Raw genomic sequence first — 18,609 nt, 5'->3', positions numbered from 1 at the left:
ATATAATATATAATTATAAACATCAATTAAAGAATGCTTAAAGCCTTAAGCTCTTTGTCCAACTATTTTTAAGGACATTTCCTAGAAAGTATTGAAATGGAAATATAGAAAACATGTCATCAACCAATGATATGCTTCATTTTTTTTTCCTTTTTTTTTTGAGGGTTTCAACTTATGGTGTCCCCTCCTAATGATAGCTCTTTATCATTAAACCAAGACACTAATTGGTTTTGGTGTAGATGGGGATTAAACCCCAGATCTCTTATTCACACCATCAGAGATTTTACCAATTAAGTTAACTGGAATCCACTTAATTTTTTTCTCTAGTTGTGCAAATTTAATGAGCACTTCAATAACAAACATAAATTAGAAGATATCTACAAAAATCCATAAATAAGGTGCTAATTTTCTTACATGGAAAACTCATTAACGAGGAGAGAAAAACTATATTACAGTTTAGTAAAAGAACTTCTAAAAAAATAATGAGTTTATAATATATATGTGTGGGGGGGGGGGGGGTGGAGCTTTGTTTTTTATTATTTAAAGAGTTTTGGTTTAGGGGAGGAAAAATAAGAAAATTCAAACTAATGGCTTGGTTTTATGAAGTGTTCTCTCCAATCACTAGTGTTACTCAAGAAGAATACAATTAAAAATTTAAAATAAGTCTAGAGTCACACATTAAAAAAAATTACAACTATTGAGGAAACAAATTATATTAATAATAATGGATAAAAATATGATATTAGTAGTAAGTTTAGATAAAAATCAATAAATAATAATAATAATATTAACAATTCAACTATTGTGAAAATTGCTTTGTTCATAATATTACTCATGCAATTATTAGGTCTAATAAAGAAAGACTTGTTTTTTTATGGCAGAAACTTTTAAAGTACAAGCTTTTTTTTTGTTATTAATAAACTTTTTTTTTTTTGCCCAAAATAAAAGTATTAAACATTTTTTCAACTATAAACAAATAAAACAAGTTTTATAGTGGAAGACTTGGGAGACTAGCTTTTTTTTTTTCACCCAGAACAAATACCACTTCATTGACTTGTTGACTTGTTAGCCATCTACTAAGCCTTGACTCTATTCTCTTCACGGTAGGTGTGGGGAACTGAGAGGGACATACAGCATGCAAAAGATCAGTCTTACTTTTTGGTTGATGCGTTGCAGAGAAAATGCTTATTGCATGTTATGAAGCATACTCTACGACTATGATCATGGAACAGGAATTTATTGCAATATTTGAATGTTTTTCACTTAATAAATTTTATATGCTAAGAGACAAGCTTTTACTTGCTAAGAATACAAAAAACAAACAAAATGGACCAATTGATATATACATTTGAGAAGAAATTATACATCAATTGGTAATAGTATTCCTTTAGAACTCCATAATTAGTTCAATCCAACCTAATTTTTGTAATTCCAATAAGGATTATTTGCATACAAATAAAATATCATTAGAACTGTTATCATCTTCTTCTTTTTTTTTTCCCTTTCAAAAATCTAATTAAACTTCACTCTATTATTATTAGTAAGAAACTTAAAATGCTTTATTTTTTTTATAGGAACTGTATATTAATATAGGTTTCTCAATGTATTTTCTAGTATAAATCAATTAAAACTCTTCTTAAAAAAATCAATTAAAATTCATTGCTCCCACCAACAAAAAATTTTCCTTTAAAGTTATTATATAAAGGCCCGGAAAATGAAGATAATATGTTGTAGAATCTTAAGCGTAAAACAAATAGCATTCAGATTAAAAATTGATCAAGCACAAGACCCTCATCAGTCTCCTATAAATTATCATCCAATTAGTATCATTTTCATTGGTAAAAACCTTACTGCGATTTACATAATATTAAAACAGTTTTTCTATATGGGAAAGTTGTGCCTAGTGTGTACAAAGAGCGACTTAAAAGACTTAACGAACTTTTCGTAACTCTCTTTGAAGACTTTAGAACTTAGAAGTTCAAAGTCTTTTAGTTTATGAATTTGTAATTTTTTTTTTTTAAAAGGTATTAAATTGAATATCATTATTTTAAGCCAGAGCCTCTTATTGGCACTCTTTTTTTATGGAAGAAAAAATGAAGGGTCCTACTTACAAGACTTCAGTCAATGCTTGAAGCGTAGACCACCGAATGCAGACAGAGTGTAGAATTTGAAGTGTAAAACAAAACAACTTTATCAAACAGAGGTGCTCCTATATAAATTACCATCCAATTAGTATCGTTTTCACAACTCACAAAAAAACCCTTACTTCTCATAATAATCAATCTGATAATGGAGGGTTCCTTAGGATTCCTTTTCCTGGCTTTTCTAATTATTCCTCTTCCTAATTTCTTCATTTTCTGCACCGGACACTCTCATTCTCAGCTTCGTTGCATCGATACCGAGCGACACGCCCTTCTCACCTTCAAGCAAGACCTTATTGATCCATTAAATCGACTCTCCTCTTGGACTGTTGATGGGGATTGCTGTCACTGGCTTGGTGTTGTCTGCCACAACCTCACTGCTCACGTACACCAACTCCACCTCGGAACCTTTTGAGAAGAAAAGATGAAAGAAAATGAGATTAATAAGAAAAAAAATTAATTATAATACTCATATAAATCCAACAAAATTAAGAGTTTATTGAGGTGTGGTACGATATATTGAATTTTAAATAAAATGTTAATGTAGCATTCTCTTATTAGATGATATAAAATATACATTTTATGTCTCATTCTTACCAAATTAGAACTCATAAAAAAAAAAGTATCAAATTACTCCACTTTTTTATCATTCTATTTTTAATAATAAGGATATAATAGTAATTTAATTTCCAACATTATACTTTTCCGTTCTCATTACCAAACAAATATAATGAAAAAATAAAATAAAAAACATATATTTTGTTATGTAAAAGTTTATTGAATATTTTGCTGATTTTTTTTTAATAAAAAAAGAAATTTTTTTTAAAGCACATTTGGCAGGTAAGCAAATTGATATGTGGCAGCCAAAAAAAGCAAAAAGATACGTGGCCAGATCAAGACAAAGGCCCCCACAAAATGGAGGGAGGGCCAACTTGCAAGACTTCAGTCAATGCTTGAAGAAGACCACCGAATGCAGACAGAGACAGTGTAGAATTTGAAGTGTAAAACAAAACAAAACAAAATCAAACAGAGGCGCTCCTATAAATTACCATGCAATTAGTATCATCTTCACAAAAAACCCTTACTTCTCATAATAATCAATCTGATAATGGAGGGTTCCTTAGGATTCCTTTTCCTGGCTTTTCTAATTATTCCTCTTCCTAATTTCTTCATTTTCTGCACCGGACACTCTCACTCTCAGCTTCGTTGCATCGATACCGAGCGACACGCCCTTCTCACCTTCAAGCAAGACCTTATTGATCCATTAAATCGACTCTCCTCTTGGACTGTTGATGGGGATTGCTGTCACTGGCTTGGTGTTGTCTGCCACAACCTCACTGCTCACGTCCACCAACTCCATCTTAGAAGCTTCCCTCCTCCTATTTGGGATGATTTAATGGATGAGGAACAGAATTGGGCTCAAGAAGAGGCTTATTCGCGGTCAATGTTTGGTGGTAAGCTAAATCCTTCTCTGCTTGATTTGAAGCATTTGAATTACTTTGACCTCAGCTTCAATAATTTCTCTGCTTCTCCTATTCCCTCATTTCTCGGTTCAATGAAGAGTTTAACATCTCTTAATCTCTCTAATGCGGGATTTGTGGGAGTAATACCTCATCAACTTGGAAATCTCTCCAATTTGAATTACTTGGACCTCAGCTACAATGATTTCTCTTCTACTCCTATTCCCTCTTTTCTCGGTATAATGAGCAATTTAACCCATCTTGATCTCTCTAATGCGGGATTTGTGGGACTCATACCTCATCAACTAGGAAATCTCTCCAATTTGCACTTTCTCAATCTCGAAAGTTTTAGTTATTCTGGTTTATATGTGAATAACCTTGAATGGCTTTCTGGTCTTCCTTTGCTACAACATCTCGATATGAGTTTTGTTAATCTTAGCAAAGCCTCTGATTGGCTACAACTCACAAACACACTCCCTTCTTTGTTAGAGTTGCGGTTGTCAGATTGCCAGCTTCCTTTCATTCCTCTTGTTGTTGATGTCCACAACATGACTTCTCTTAGGCACCTCGATTTATTTGGAAACAATTTCAACTCTTCAATTTCCAATTGGTTGTATAGTTTTAGTCGTCTTGAGTTTCTCAACCTTGGCAACAGTAATTTGCAGGGTACAATCTCCAGTTCCATTGGAAATCTTTCATCTTTGACAAACCTGGATTTTTCAAACAATCAATTCAACGGAACTCTCCCTCAAAATTTTGGACAATTGAAAAATCTCGTCGAACTTTCTTTTCTGTATAATTCAATTTCAGGTCCAATTCCAGTGTCTTTTGGAAATCTATCATCTTTGACATACCTGGATTTTTCAAACAATCAGTTCAACGGAACTCTCCCTCAAAATTTTGGACAATTGAAAAATCTAGTGAGACTTGATTTTTGGAATAATTCAATTTCGGGTTCACTTCCAGTGTCTTTTGGAAATCTTCAATCTTTGACATACTTGGATCTTTCCTCTAATCAATTCAACGGAACCCTCCCTCAAAGTTTTGGAAATCTTCAATCTTTGACATACTTGGATCTTTCCTCTAATCAATTCAACGGAACCCTCCCTCAAAGTTTTGGACGGCTTTCCAAACTTGATACTTTATATATTGATTCTAATAAGTTGAAAGGTGTTGTGTCCAAAGTTCATTTTGACAATTTAACCAGTTTGAGGACACTTACTGCATCTGGAAACCAACTGACTTTAAAAGCAAGTCAAAATTGGATTCCTCCTTTTCAGCTTGAGTCTTTAAGCTTACAATCATGGAATTTAGGGCCAAAATTTCCCCAATGGCTTTGTTCACAAAGGCGTATGGTGATTTTAGACCTTTCTTACACACAGATTTCAGATATGGCTCCTCCTTCATTTTGGAACTTGTCTTCACAGTTCCAATATCTAAACCTCTCCCACAATCTAATCCATGGAGAAATTCCAAACAGTCCCGTGATGTTGTCTACTTTAGTGATTGATTTAAGTTCAAACCATTTCAAAGGTCCGTTACCTTATATATCCTCTAATGTGTATATGCTAGATCTTTCTAACAATTCATTCTCCAGATCGATTTCTCACTTTTTTTGTTTTAGAGTGAATGAGACAAAAAACATAGAACATCTCAATCTTCAAAAAAATCTTTTATCAGGAATAATACCTGATTGTTTGATGAATTGGAACAACTTGAAAGTCTTGAATCTAGGGAACAACAATTTCAGTGGCAGTATTCCAGCATCCATGGGATCTTTGACTTATCTTCATTCTTTGCACCTATACGACAACAAATTCTTTGGAAAATTACCATCATCTTTGAAAAATTGTGAAGAGTTGGTAATTATTGATGTTGCTGAAAATAGGTTTGCTGGAAACATACCTTCATGGATTGGGCATAGATGTACAAGCTTGATGGTTCTTAGCCTTCGCTCAAACAATTTCCATGGTCACATACCAAAAGAACTATGTGCTCTAACTTCACTCCAAATATTAGACCTTTCACATAATAAGCTATCTGGAAGCATACCTAGATGTATTAAAAATTTTAGAGCCATGGCCACAACTAATATTTCAAATGACCTGAATTCTTATCGTCATACAATTACATATGGTGATTATCTTCCTCTTGAAAGTGCATTGCTAGTGATAAAGGGGAGCATTCGAGAGTATAACACCATTCTCCAACTGGTAAAATGTATAGACTTTTCTAAGAACAATTTATCAGGAGAGATCCCCAAAGAAGTGACCAGTCTTCAAGAATTACAATCATTGAATTTGTCATGTAATCTCTTAATTGGAAGTATTCCGGAGAATATAGGTACTATGGGATCATTGGAATCTATTGATTTCTCTTTGAACCAACTTTCCGGTCAAATTCCCTCAAGCATGTCAAATTTGACATTTTTAAATCATTTGAACTTGTCAAACAACAATTTGACTGGGAAAATCCCTTTAAGCACTCAGCTACAAAGCCTTAATCCATCTAGTTTTGTTGGAAACAAACTTTGTGGACCACCACTTACTGTTAATTGTACTACAAATGGTGTAAAACCCAACAATGAAAACATAAGGAGTAAAGCAATTGGTGGACTTGAAGTTGATTGGTTCTATGTGAGCATGGCACTCAGCTTTGTGGTTGGGTTTTGGAGTGTATGTGGTACTTTATTATTGAACAAGCAATGGAGAATTATGTACTTTCAATTCTTAGATCATATGGGGTACAAGCTTACGGGTGTTGTTTCATTGTAAGTAAATGTTGTAAGATTCCTTATATTTAGTGCAAGCTTCATGTGATCATGGTAATCAATATTTTGATGATGTCTATAACATCTTTATGTTAGTTAATTGATTCCATTGGCTAATATGAATATTGTGTTTTTTTCTTATGAATGTCAAAATTTGTAGTTTAATTTGATACCTGAAGATTAACATTGTGAAAATCAAATTTTAGTTCATACAGCAATGGATTCATTAAAAGTAGTTTACTACACCTTGAATGACGCCTAGTCTTTGCTTGTATTACTTTAAAAACAAAAGTTGATCTATTCCCATAAGCAAGCTAAGTGTTCATCTAGGATCCAGCTATCCTGATAGCTCTCTTTAGAAATTAGAATCTCTTAGTCATCGCTTTGTAGAGTTTCAATGAAAAACAACAATATTGTGCATAACTGGGAAAACTAAATGTGCTGTTTCTGAAAAATATCTAGGCTATCAGTTTGATCCCTTCCAATCAGTTTCTAAGAAGGAAGCCTAGGCTAAAATAGTGCCTCTCTAAAGCTTACTTCTCCTCCCCTGCCAAATCCAGCCTTTGATGTTTGTGGAGAATATTCTCAGACTTTTTTTCCAATAATCTCAAAGAAATAAATAAAACTAACTTGGATCTTGAATTTAAGGTTTTCAGCTTTTTGGTTTTTCTTAAAATGTTAATTAAATGTATCCAATAATTTGACACAGTAGTAAGTGTAGTGCTATGCTTCTATTCTCTCTGGTCTCCCAAATGACAGTTAAATTACTATACCTTTCTTCTAAATAACATGCATCTCAGCTGTGCTTTCCTTGAGTTTCAGGATACTTAAAACTAGATGGTTCATTTTTCAAGAGTCATGGTTATGCTTGGAAAGGACCAACACTGAAAGGTACTATAAGGGGATTTGGCAACTTAATTGGGATTGGCCATATACAAGTTTTACCCATTTTTGGTTCCCTACTTAGGTGGACAATTTCTCAAACATCATATTGAAGATGAACATAAAGCTTGCAACTTGCAACTTGCATGTCAAGCTCAATAGCATCCAGTGGAATACTTTATCCCACTTGCAAGAAAGTTTGTAGTGTATGTGAAGGTCCTATTTACAAGTTTTCAAAGAACCATAACCCTAGCATACATGAAAATTTACTTATTAATAAAGCATACATGAAAATTCTCACGTGTCGAGATAATCAAACCATAAACAGTACTACAGTAGTCCACTTCTTTCTAAGGTGATATTTAAATGACCACTTTGGTTAATTACTAAAGAAAATGAATAAAGGCATAAACGTTATTTGTGAGCTAACCATCAATGGTTGGTTTTGGCTAAAAACCTATTTAAAAACACGCTTGTGTTGTTGCCTGCTATTAAACATGTAAAGGTTCCAGGCTATTAAACATGTAAAGGTTCCTTTGAATTCAATTCTTCCTTACTTATTGCATCGTCAGATCTGTGTCTTTCATAATTGTTGCGCTTCTCTTGCTATAGTTTTCTCTGTAATACCCTATAATTCAAGCCTATACAAAGGAGTTCCAATCTAACTTGCAATGAGAAAGAAAAAACAAGCCCTTCTAAGTTTCAAAGCTATTACAATTCCTTCAAGTAGGCTCTTGTCTTTGTATGTTCAAGATTTCTGAAGATGGATTGGAATTTGACTCGACAACGTTGGTTCAAATCGGGTTGAACTCCACCTAGGAATTAATATTCTGCTGATGAATATAGATTACCATTGGGTGGCAAGATTAATCCTTTTTTTACAGGAGCTAGAACTACTAAATAAATTGAGTTAATTATTCTACTGGTGAGGGCATTCCAAGCTATTTTGGTTACTTGGAGTTTAGAAATCTATCACAGCTTTACTTTGTTAATCTACAGGAAATTGATCTTCATTTGAATAGTCTAGTTTTGGTTTCTCATCTTTCTTTCCTGCTATATTTTTACGCAAGTGGTGTCAACTTTTAAAGGGAAAAAGAAAAAAGCTTCAGGTAAATTAGCTCCCTTTTATTTTAACATTATGGTCATCTCAACGCCAAATTCATGACATGCATTGGTCCCTGAAAATGTCAATTTTCTATCCCTTGAAGAGCTTAATCTTTCTACAAATCTTTTTTTTCTTCTTAATAGTTATGACAATGGGAGAGGAGGATTTGAACCCTGGATGTCTCCGTTGAAAACACCATGAGGTGTCAATTGAGCTATAAAACTCTTGGCCAATCATTTTAGTGGCACAATAGCAATTAGTAATAAACTTTCATACCTGTCCTTAGACTTTAGTAATCTACAATGCCAAGTACTGAGTACCAAACTAAATCTTTGTAACCTTAAACACGTTTTGTACAGTAGTCAGCTATCTGAGAAAATCCTAGATTCCTTAGGCTATTTTAGGCATCTTGCATATCTTTCTTTCTATATGTGATAAGTTCTTCTGTGGTCCCATCCTGAATATCTTGGAAAATTTTTAACCTTGTTGAAATTACATCTTCACACTCTGTTGTCATGAATGTAAGCCTCAATGGGGCTTCTACTTTTGAACTCAATGCTATCATAGTGAGTCCACACTTCCTGCATGGTTACCAACACAGAAACCTTATGCAGTTAGACATCTCACAAATAAGAATTTCAAACAGTTCTAAACTGGTTTTGGAATTTGGCTATGTACATTAAATTGATCAATCTCCCTGAGAACAAACTTGATGGAAAATTGGCAATGTATCCAAGGTATTGCTAAATTACGAACTTGTTCATTGAGTTCCAAATGTTTCAAAGGTCAGCTACAACAATCATCTCCAAATGTTACAGTTTTGAATATTGCTTTTCTAGACCAAGATCCTCATTTTGTGCCAAAACATTATTAGAAATTTGCCTGATAGTTTTTGACATATCAGATAAATCTCGATCAAGAGAACTTCATCATTGCCAGATGCATTGGCTATTTTTGACCCAATTAAACTGTGAACAATAACCTTTCAGGTGTGATTCACAATCATGAATCATTGGCTCCTTTATATAAGCTTGAACCCTTGTGCTTGAACAACAATAGCTTCTTCATAATTGTACCTTTTTTATTGCAGAATTATACATTTTGTGGGCTCCTCGATCTAGACTGGAATAGGTTCACAGGGAATTATACCATGCTGGATGGTTGAAATGATAGTTGTCCAAAAATATGGCAACTTGCTTCTCTTTTGGTGTTGGATTTTTGCCAATTATAGCCTCAGGACATCTACCAAGGTGCTCCAATGAATTTGAACCTTACATTTACTTCTTTTCTCCAGAACTTTTTAAGTCTTTTATTATTCCATGTTTGTAAGGAGCATATATGGTATACCTTTCAAGTAACTCCTGTATTAGTTTCCAATGAGGTCTTACTGGATTTTGTTTCTTGAAATCATCTCAAAGTCATTTGATGCAAAAGATACCAGAAAAAGTTGAGAACATGATATTGTTGGAATTCCTGATTAAAAGTGAACTGGTTCCTTGAAATTTTGAGTGAGCCGGTATTTAAGTGAAAGTCATCATCTTCTACACTCTAGACTTCAAAGATATGTCCTCAATGATAGTAAATCTTTTATGAGATATACTTGGTGTTGTTGATGTTGTAGGCACTGCAATGAAAATGTGATTGAATTCGTATCTAACTTTCTACCCAGTGGATTTTTATTTCAGATATATGCTGATACTAAAATGGGGGCAATGTTTTCAATTTTCAGTCTAGTTTTGTTGACCATTGCCATATGAAATATGGTTCATTTTGAAATGCAACCTTCATTTAAAAATGATTTGAGAACACTATGCTCTAGAAGGAAACAGACTAGCTAGGCACTATAAGGAGTTATTCCTCACATTTGTGTTGTACAATTTTGTACTATAACACACATGTAACAAGCTAAAAGCTTACGCTGTGGCAATACTATTGATGATTGCAGGTCCTTCTTATGCATATGCTTCGGAAGGTAGCTCCAGTTCATGCTTTCCAAGAGGCCACAAAGATTACTTTAAAATTGTAGTAGGTCTCATTACCTCCAGAATTTGTTCTAAACTGTGCGTGAATAAATTGCTAAGGATTATGATTTTTGCATATGTACAAACTATTTATATACTTAGTGGAAAGTCATTTCACTTGCACCAAAAAGAGTAAAACATTAGGTTATTTGTTTATATCTTTTCAATTTTAAGCAAGTCTGGAAACAACTAGAATTACTTGTCTATTCCTCAAAATGGACTGCTGCTGCTGCTTTTTTCCAGTCAAGGGATGGCTAAATCCCTGGTAAGGGGGGTGGGGGGTGTGAAGTTTTTGATGTGCTAACAAACATGACTTTTTTGACAAACAACCTAAAAAGTACTAATCAGTATAGGTGAATACATAGTGTGACATCATACTACAGGTTTAGTATAACCCCATACAACACTACAGAATAAACAGTTCAAGGGACAAAAACAATGCTCACAGAATGTAATTGTTTTTTGCAGTTGACAGGAAGGGCTAAACATCAAAAGGGTGAAATGACAAACAATTAAAGTGCTCGCCCTTTTATAATGTCAAGGCTCATTTCACTAGGATCTGTTGCTTGCAACTCGACTTGAATGCCATCCAGTTCCCTCTTGAATCTATCCTTGGAGCTAGCATAGACCATCTTACTTCTCACCTTTGATGTATCAGGTGACCTGAAAAACAAGAGAAGTGAACTTTCTTAGGCACCATTACATACTAAATTGTTTATTGTTTTGACCTTCAATATAATCGCATGCCTCCAAAGATATGGCCTCAAGTATAAATTGGAATCCAGTTTCTAGTTTCATTGTGTCATAGCATTTTGAGTACTTTCATTATTACATGGGAAGCAAATTTGACTGGAGTGTTCTTTGAGTGCTAATCAAGATTTAATACCCACGGTGCCTTTATTCTTTATTTCAACACGCTACTATGTACACCAAAGGAGAAACAATAATCTTTATGCATATAGACTTATTTGAGGAAAAGTAGAATTACCATGCAATGAAAAAAATCTTGCTTTTCTGGCAATTCTCATCAGTGATGAAGTCAAAATCATAGACAGCATAGCGGCACTCATTGGCAGGCATAGATTCAGTAAAGTCCTCATAGGTTTCATCTGGGCTTCCCAATTTCTCCACCACCACTTCTTGATCCTCAATCTTGAAAATAATGAACCGGTAATTCCTCTTCGCTTTTAACTCCACGAACTTCAGTTTACATTCATCATGCACAGCCATTCCAGATACCGCATTCGCCTAACCCAAAGATTTTATTTTGGAAGAAGGAAAGAAAGATATGTATGAATGACAGAAGGCCTAACAGAAATCATCACGCATATTATACAGTAAAGATAATAGGATTTATTTGTTTTAGATGAAAACAATATCAAGAAATGCATAACAGCACTTGGTTTAGTATACTGTGTCATAATTTATTGGACAAAGCATATTGTCATTACTAGATTGCATCACAAACAAGTGGACTTGTTTTGATTGTGGCATTAAGAGATGATAGAAATAGCTACCTCTGTCCATTTTGTAAAAATGTTGGCACCATGGAATGCAAATAATTTTATTCTCACATGCAGTTTGTGCAGGATGCGATCAATAAAGTTTACATGTCTAGAATATTTCCAAAATTAAAATTACAGGAAGCAGCAAGCAATGTTCATTTTGGAGAATTAGAGTACATTACAATAATGATAAATAGTATGCTAGATCTGCTTTGCCTAATTTCTAGAAGTAACCTCTACAATTATGACAGGCATATATATACATGATAATAGAGAGAGAATGTTTTTGGATTGATAAATTACAGAGAAAAATACATGTAATCCATCATGAGGATTAATACTAACTCTTAAAGTTTTTGGATTAAAACTTTGTTGCTGTTGCATATATTGAAGAAGAAAAAATAATAGTGTTGAAATTAAAGAAAAATATAAAATAAAATAATGTAAAGATATGACAGTGGAAATTTTTTTTATTATCTGATTCAAAAGTTCAAGATGCCTTAACTATCAATGTAATGAAATATAACCATTCCTATGTAACCAATGTTTAAATGTTAATAAAATTGTTATACCATTCTTGCTTTTCTTTTGATAGTTTAAGTACTTTCCAATTTTATTCTCACATATTATAAATAAATAAATAAATAAAAAGCCATTGAAAATGAAGACTCTGGTGAGAGAGATAAGGGACGTACCATGTTGTCCTCCAATAAGAGAGACAAAGCTTTGTCAGAAATGAAGAAAGAAAAAAGAACAAGAAGAAAAGAGGAGAAAGAAACAGAGAGATGGGAAGCAGAGGGACACAGAGAGAGATCCTTATTTTTTGGTGAGACAAATAAAAGGTGAGAAAAATGCGGGAGGAAGAGAAATTTAAGGGACAAAACAGAGGCTGAGAATTTTCAATGCTTCAATGGCTGATTATGTCTACAACTAACAGTTCATATCGCCACGATATGATTGCATGGGCAAACCATAGTTGGTTTCTTTATTCCTCTTAAAAGAAAGAAGAAGTTGGTTCCTTTATTTTGTTTTTAAAACCCAAATGCTCTTGGACTTATATTTGTTGGGGCCCTAAGTTTTTTTTTTTTGGTTAAATGATGGAGTATTTATTAGTTTCGACTTACAAGTGCTTTTCACATTTATTTCAAAATCATCCTTATACTTTAAATTTTAAAATGTTTCAAAATTTTCACTACCGTCGTGTGATTGATGAAAAATATAAACATAGTAAACAGATTCTTCAAGTCAATGTCATTTTGTTTACATGGAACCTATGACTTGACATGAATTTCATTTATGAAATCAGTATTTTCTATCCATTATATGACGATAATGATTTTTTTGAAACAAAAAGTAGGAGAACTAAAAATAGAGCTACATGACATGAATTTCTTACTAAACCCGAACCATGAAAATATGACCTTTTTGAAATTGAAAGTATGCAACTAAAGTATTTTAAAGGTGAAAGGTTGAGCACTAAATAGTTCAACTTCTTAAACAGTTCAACTTTTTACTTCTTCAGGATTTTAATGATTTTGTTTAGAGTCATTACTAAACCATGATCTTATTCTTTTTTAGGCTGGCAGTTTCTCATACCGCAATACCCTTGCCCTATTAACTAATCTAAGTGGAGTCAACAAATCCTAACCAAAGGTAATACTATTGTTACTTGTGTATGAATAAACAATTTTTACCAAAAAATTTGCCACTACAATCATGTTCTTCAAGCAACAAAATATATAAAGAGAAAAACATAATTAATTTCATTTCTTGCAATTCCAAAATATCATATACATTACGAATGAATGAATCTAAAGTTCAGGCAACAATGACAGTATTGCATTAAATTCTAATGTTAATTATATTCAAACATATAATGAAAATAATAATGAGCTGCTTCCTTTATAATCAGTCAAAGAAAATAAATAGACAGAAAACTAGTACAATTTTTATTTAGTTGTGGTATATAGCATGTGTCTATGAGTGGACAGAAATATACTGAAAATAAAACGAAACTCAGGATTTTACAACTAATGAGTTACAAACAACTTCGAATTTATGTTGATAAAAGTTAGGTCATCATAAAGGGTCACCCAACACCCCCACCCCCCAAAAAAAAAAAAACCCTCAGCTAAAAAAGAATTGGGAATTTTTGCAAGACTCTCCAATATAATCTGGAATGTTGCAAATTTCCTGCCAAAATTTCATGATACAACAAAATTTATCAATCCACAAAATTCACAATACTGGGCCCCTGTTTCTTCTTTGGTTTTACACAACTTTCTTTGGAATTAGAAGCCGAACCAACTTTTGACTCGGACCCATCTTTGTTACCACCGTGTTTGTCATCAGTAAAGAAATCATCCTCAAGATCATCACCGCTAGCAAATTTGATCACTTGCCCTCTTGGCCTCTCTTCATTAACATATGCTGAACACAAGAACAATAAAATCCAAAAAAATATATCAGAACACAGAGAGAATGCTTTTAACCAAAAAAAAATAGTCATAATAATAAATAAAATTTCTTAAGTCTCAATATTATATTTTTCAAAACAGATACATAAAACAGAGTAAAGGAAAAAGAGGGTATGTATTTGCATGTCTACTGATAAGTTTAATGAAATGTATTTGAAAATCCCAAACTTTCCTGATTCATTTAACTGTATTAGATTTAGATCCAAACATCTTTTGCAGATCCAACTTGATTATCTACATTAAGTAATTCTTCACCAAATTTAACCCTACTTTAAATCAGTTTCCCTAGCAGAAGTACTTAGCCAAACGAAGCTCAGGGTGCCTTAATTTAGTTTATCTCTTTTTTTAAAGAAGTATAATGTTAAAATGTACCAGGAGTCACCTTCAAGATGTCTCGGTGGTGAAATGGTAGACAAGCGAGACTCAAACTCTCGTGCTAAAGAGCATGGAGGTTCAAGTCCTCTTCAAGGCATAATATTGAGAAATGAGAATACTCACTGAATGAGCAATTCAATTAGAGGCGCCTGTTATTTTATATTGGATCAGAGAGCTGACCTCAGTGGTACAGAAAAGGCTCAAATTTCCAGAGAAGTGTGTGGAGCTTTGCGCTGAAAAGGTCAACAACAAAGTGCTTTGCTCTATTTCTCAAGCCAAGTCTCTCTGATACAAGCTTCTAGGAGGGCTTGCTATGGTGTACTGAGATTTGTAATGGAAAGCGAGGCAAAGGGATGTGATTGTGAGGTGATTGTCAGTGGAAAACTTAGGGCACTACATGAGAAGATCCTGAAATTCAAGGATGGATATATGATTTCTTCCAGTCAGCCAGTCAATGAATTTATCGACTTTGTGTTAGACACGTTCTTCTAAGACAGGGTGTTCTTGGTATCAAGGCCAAGATAATGCTTGATTGGGATCCGAACAGGAAGACGGCCCCCAAAACTCCCTTACCTCATCTGGTCACACCCCACATTCCCAAGGAGGAAGAACGCTTCTGATTGCCAGAAGTGGCAACAAATATTGAGGTCCTCCCAGTGGCATAAAGCTTCATGGTTGTTACTCTAATGAACCAATCATCCACGTTACACTTTTATCTTGAATATCTGAGTTCTATATTGTTGCTGTTTATTGCCAATATTGGTACAAGGAGTTGTAATGGGTATTTTTTCTTTTTTTTTGGAAGATTTCAAAGTTTGAAGTATAGTAAATTAATCATTAATTTTGTTTCTTACTTATCCAATAATAATAATAATAAGTTAATAACAATAAGTAAGATTGAGTCATGGAAGTAATGTGGATAGTATTAAATGGTTGACCACCATATCTACTTTTGGATATGAGTAACGACACAATTCTATAATCCAATACTAAAAACTCCAAGAAAAGAAACAATGTAGGAATTTGTGATCTTAAAACTTACATGTGTAACCAGCTCCAGCAGCAGCTACAGAACCTCTGTATCCTTTGTTAGGACAATCTTTTGCCAAATGTGTTACACCACCACATATTTTACAACAACCACCCTGAGGAATTAGGGGAGGAAAATATATAGAGAAATGTCAGATTAAACATATAAGGGAAGTGCAAGGCCAGCTCAAAACATCATCTAAATTTTTGAAAACATCTAATTTTTGAAAGTTAGTCCCCCTCACATGAATATGGTATTCTATGCTTTGAAAACTCAAACATAAGGATGGTAAATTAGTAAACCTTTGGATAGATTCCACGAGTATTTTGAGGACAATCCTTGCTCAAGTGTCCACGTTCATTACATATAAAGCAATTGGCAAACTTAGTTCCTCCTGAAATGCCAAAGAAAGCAATTATGGTTCATAAAAAAGAACAAATGATCGAAAGTACAGACTCAGAGGACTTCGACTTTTGGCAATCAGATTGACACAACTGTACATGTGATTGTGCCATCACAGGAGCAGAAAACCAGCCAATTTGTTAAACATCTAGCACATGCCCAAATTACATAATCGATCACTTGATTCACATATCCAATTGATGATTATCCAAATCATGCATGCTATCCAACTGTTTTAAATAAAGTATTTATATGATTGACAGGCCACGCACAGATGAAAAATTATTCCAATGAGGTTTGTTTTTGTTTTTTGTTAATTGATGTCCATTACTCAAGCTGTACTGCACTAAAGCGCCAATATTATATGAAGCAGCGTTTTAAATTGCTTGTGTAGAAAAGTCTGTTGTAATACTTTCTGACCCCCAAAGAACTGACCCCAAAGAATCAAGAAGATACTATGAAAATTGGCATGAAGATTTCTGATGCAATTGTCATCAGCCTGTAATTTTTCGATCCAAAAACATATTTAAAAAGTCTCCTTCTTCATGACATCTCTTCCAAAAAGCCCCATGCAACCAACTCCAAAGTCCAAACATAAAAGGAATTTCATCCATAACATAGTCAATTACTCAATTCCAAAACACTAACAATTCTTATTATTTTTATAAGAGGATTACCTATCAAAATATATATATATATATATATATAAGAGGATGAATAAAATTATTTAAAAGTGAAAATTATCACTGTTACTAATAATTGCCAAATGAAAAGCTATCAATTTGGCTACGTTACACCTCATGAAGTTATAAACTGATCTCTTGCCATATTCATTCATATAAAAAAAAAATCATTTTAACTTGAACTGAATTTGGTGTACATTAAGACAACGCAATGTGAATACATAACCCAAAGCATGATTAACTTGAAACGGTATAAAGTAACCCAAAAGGTAGTTCACCTTCTTGAAGAGGTTGGGAGCACTGAGCAAGCGAATGCCCGGTTTCCCCACAATTATAGCAGAACTTCTTGTCCATTGTCTCATCATTCTTGTTAGGGCAATTCTTGACACTATGCCCTCGATGCCGACAAAGCAAGCATATCTGCAAGCACCATATAACACAGAAAACCACCACCATAAGCTGATTCTACACCATAAAAGGAAATTTCCCATTTCCATTGAAACTTTCATTCCATAAATCCTATCAAAGAACAAAGCATAGACCACTTATTATTATTATTATTATTATTCAATAACACACTCCATGCCTTAATGCCGTCAAACTGAAACCCAATATAAAATCCAAACACTGTAATCATTCCTAATTTACTGCCTGGAAATACAAACAAAACAGAACCCACAATAAATTTAACCTCTCTACAACTTCCACTACACTTTGAAACCATAAAATAAACACTTTTTTCTCCAAAATAGTGAAACACCCAGATGAAGAAACCTCAAAATGAAACAGAATTGGTGCAAAAAAAAAGACCTTGTTCTTTTCCCATTGAGCTTTCTCAGGGCAGTGCTTGGCAATATGTTCTTTAGCTTTGCAAATATAACAGCTTTCACCAGGCTTCATCCCAGGGACTCTTAGTGGGTGTTTTGTAAACCCTTTTCTGAAGGGTTTGTTTGGGTCATTGGATGCATTGGATTCAGACTTTTTGCGCTTGAACTTGCTCATCTTTTTCTTCTTCTTGTCTGGGTCTTTAGGGGGCGTTGGCTCAGGCTTTGGGAACTGGTCTGGGTGTTCTTCTCTGTACCTCTTCTTAGCTAGTCTCTGTCTTTTGCTCACCATTTTTGGATGAGACTGTGTATTCGTACGAAGGGTTTAGCAAAGATTTGTGAGGTTTTGGGGGGAGGAGGCTGAGACTGTGAATTGTGAATTTCGTGATAGAACGAAAGGGTTTAAGCTGGAGTAGAAATCGGCTATGGTCGGGATCATTGTAAGTTTTTGGTTTTGAAGGTTTATTGGCTGAAGAAGAGAAAGTCAAAGTTATTTGGTGTTATAAATGTTAAACTTTCTACTTTAAAAAGGTTTTTATTTTTATCCCTAAACTATTTTAAATAAAATAAATAAATAAATAAAATTCTTTATAAAAACGAAAAAAAAAAAAAAAAAAAAAGCTTTTTAAAGTTTTAAGGATGAAAAACAAAATTCATGCAAAATTTAGGAATGAAAAAAAAAATTAAGTTATTGTTTTGGTCTTTTCAAATATTACTTTAAATACTATAAAATTTATATATTTTAAAATGTATTTTTAATTGATAATCTAGTTTTAACTTTGATATTTTCAGAAGGGGTTTATATACAAAAATTAATTTTTAGATTTGTTTTATGATTACCTTATTTTCAAAAATACTTTAAACGGTTTCTCTACTAATTTTTTTTCTTGTTATTGGCTTATATCACCATTAAGTTTAGTTATCTTCAAAATAT

General features: G+C 33.4%; 3 protein-coding genes and 1 pseudogene across 12 annotated transcripts; 2 read left to right on the top strand and 2 right to left on the bottom strand.

Annotated features, from left to right (window-relative positions):
- Nucleotides 1-3,174: 3,174 nt before the first annotated feature.
- On the top strand, nt 3,175-11,184 carry LOC111998997 (receptor-like protein EIX2). Of its 10 annotated transcripts, XM_065772183.1 has the most exons (6): nt 3,602-6,371; nt 7,194-7,262; nt 9,263-9,347; nt 9,449-9,608; nt 10,304-10,383; nt 10,848-11,184. In XM_065772183.1, exons 1-3 carry the CDS (start codon nt 3,697-3,699, stop codon nt 9,264-9,266), a joined length of 2,748 nt encoding a protein of 915 aa, XP_065628255.1. In that variant the 5' UTR covers nt 3,602-3,696; the 3' UTR covers nt 9,267-9,347; nt 9,449-9,608; nt 10,304-10,383; nt 10,848-11,184. The 10 variants fall into 10 exon arrangements, 8 of the variants coding, with proteins under 8 accessions (XP_065628255.1, XP_065628259.1, XP_065628254.1 ...); XR_010628537.1 differs by lacking the exons at nt 3,602-6,371; nt 7,194-7,262 and adding an exon at nt 3,175-3,595; XM_065772187.1 differs by lacking the exon at nt 7,194-7,262.
- Nucleotides 10,855-12,706, bottom strand: LOC136061098 (actin-depolymerizing factor 7). Its single transcript, XM_065772189.1, has 3 exons — nt 12,580-12,706; nt 11,368-11,627; nt 10,855-11,042 (listed from the first exon to the last, which is right to left on the bottom strand). The coding sequence occupies exons 1-3, from the start codon at nt 12,580-12,582 to the stop codon at nt 10,892-10,894; spliced, it is 414 nt and encodes a 137-aa protein (XP_065628261.1). The 5' UTR covers nt 12,583-12,706; the 3' UTR covers nt 10,855-10,891.
- Nucleotides 12,707-13,810: 1,104 nt separating this feature from the next.
- Nucleotides 13,811-18,083, bottom strand: LOC111999020 (uncharacterized). The gene is made up of 5 exons (XM_065772188.1): nt 17,662-18,083; nt 17,130-17,271; nt 16,069-16,160; nt 15,779-15,881; nt 13,811-14,314 (listed from the first exon to the last, which is right to left on the bottom strand). Exons 1-5 carry the CDS (start codon nt 17,965-17,967, stop codon nt 14,109-14,111), a joined length of 849 nt encoding a protein of 282 aa, XP_065628260.1. The 5' UTR covers nt 17,968-18,083; the 3' UTR covers nt 13,811-14,108.
- LOC136067014 (small ribosomal subunit protein uS3y-like) lies at nt 14,728-15,437 on the top strand (annotated as a pseudogene).
- Nucleotides 18,084-18,609: the final 526 nt, after the last annotated feature.

Source organism: Quercus suber, unplaced genomic scaffold, assembly GCF_002906115.3.
Source record: "Quercus suber isolate HL8 unplaced genomic scaffold, Cork oak 2.0 scaffold_55, whole genome shotgun sequence".
In the NCBI taxonomy this organism is placed as follows: Eukaryota; Viridiplantae; Streptophyta; class Magnoliopsida; order Fagales; family Fagaceae; genus Quercus; species Quercus suber.
The sequence above is the reverse complement of the archived record's forward strand: the minus strand, read 5'-3'. Positions and strand labels throughout refer to the sequence as shown.

Bases quoted from the DNA above. Each gene is read 5' to 3' on its own strand.
- LOC111998997 (XM_065772181.1), top strand. From the start codon at position 3,697: ATGAAGAGTTTAACATCTCTTAATCTCTCTAATGCGGGATTTGTGGGA. The intron at 6,372-7,193 runs GTAAGTAAATGT...CTTGAGTTTCAG, and splicing joins CTTACGGGTGTTGTTTCATT to GATACTTAAAACTAGATGGT.
- LOC136061098 (XM_065772189.1), bottom strand. The intron at 11,043-11,367 runs GTAATTCTACTT...CTTGTTTTTCAG, and splicing joins AAGATTTTTTTCATTGCATG to GTCACCTGATACATCAAAGG.
- LOC111999020 (XM_065772188.1), bottom strand. From the start codon at position 17,967: ATGGTGAGCAAAAGACAGAGACTAGCTAAGAAGAGGTACAGAGAAGAA. The intron at 16,161-17,129 runs GTGAACTACCTT...TTGGCATTTCAG, and splicing joins CTCCCAACCTCTTCAAGAAG to GAGGAACTAAGTTTGCCAAT. The intron at 14,315-15,778 runs GTAAGTTTTAAG...TCTTGTGTTCAG, and splicing joins TGCTGGAGCTGGTTACACAT to CATATGTTAATGAAGAGAGG.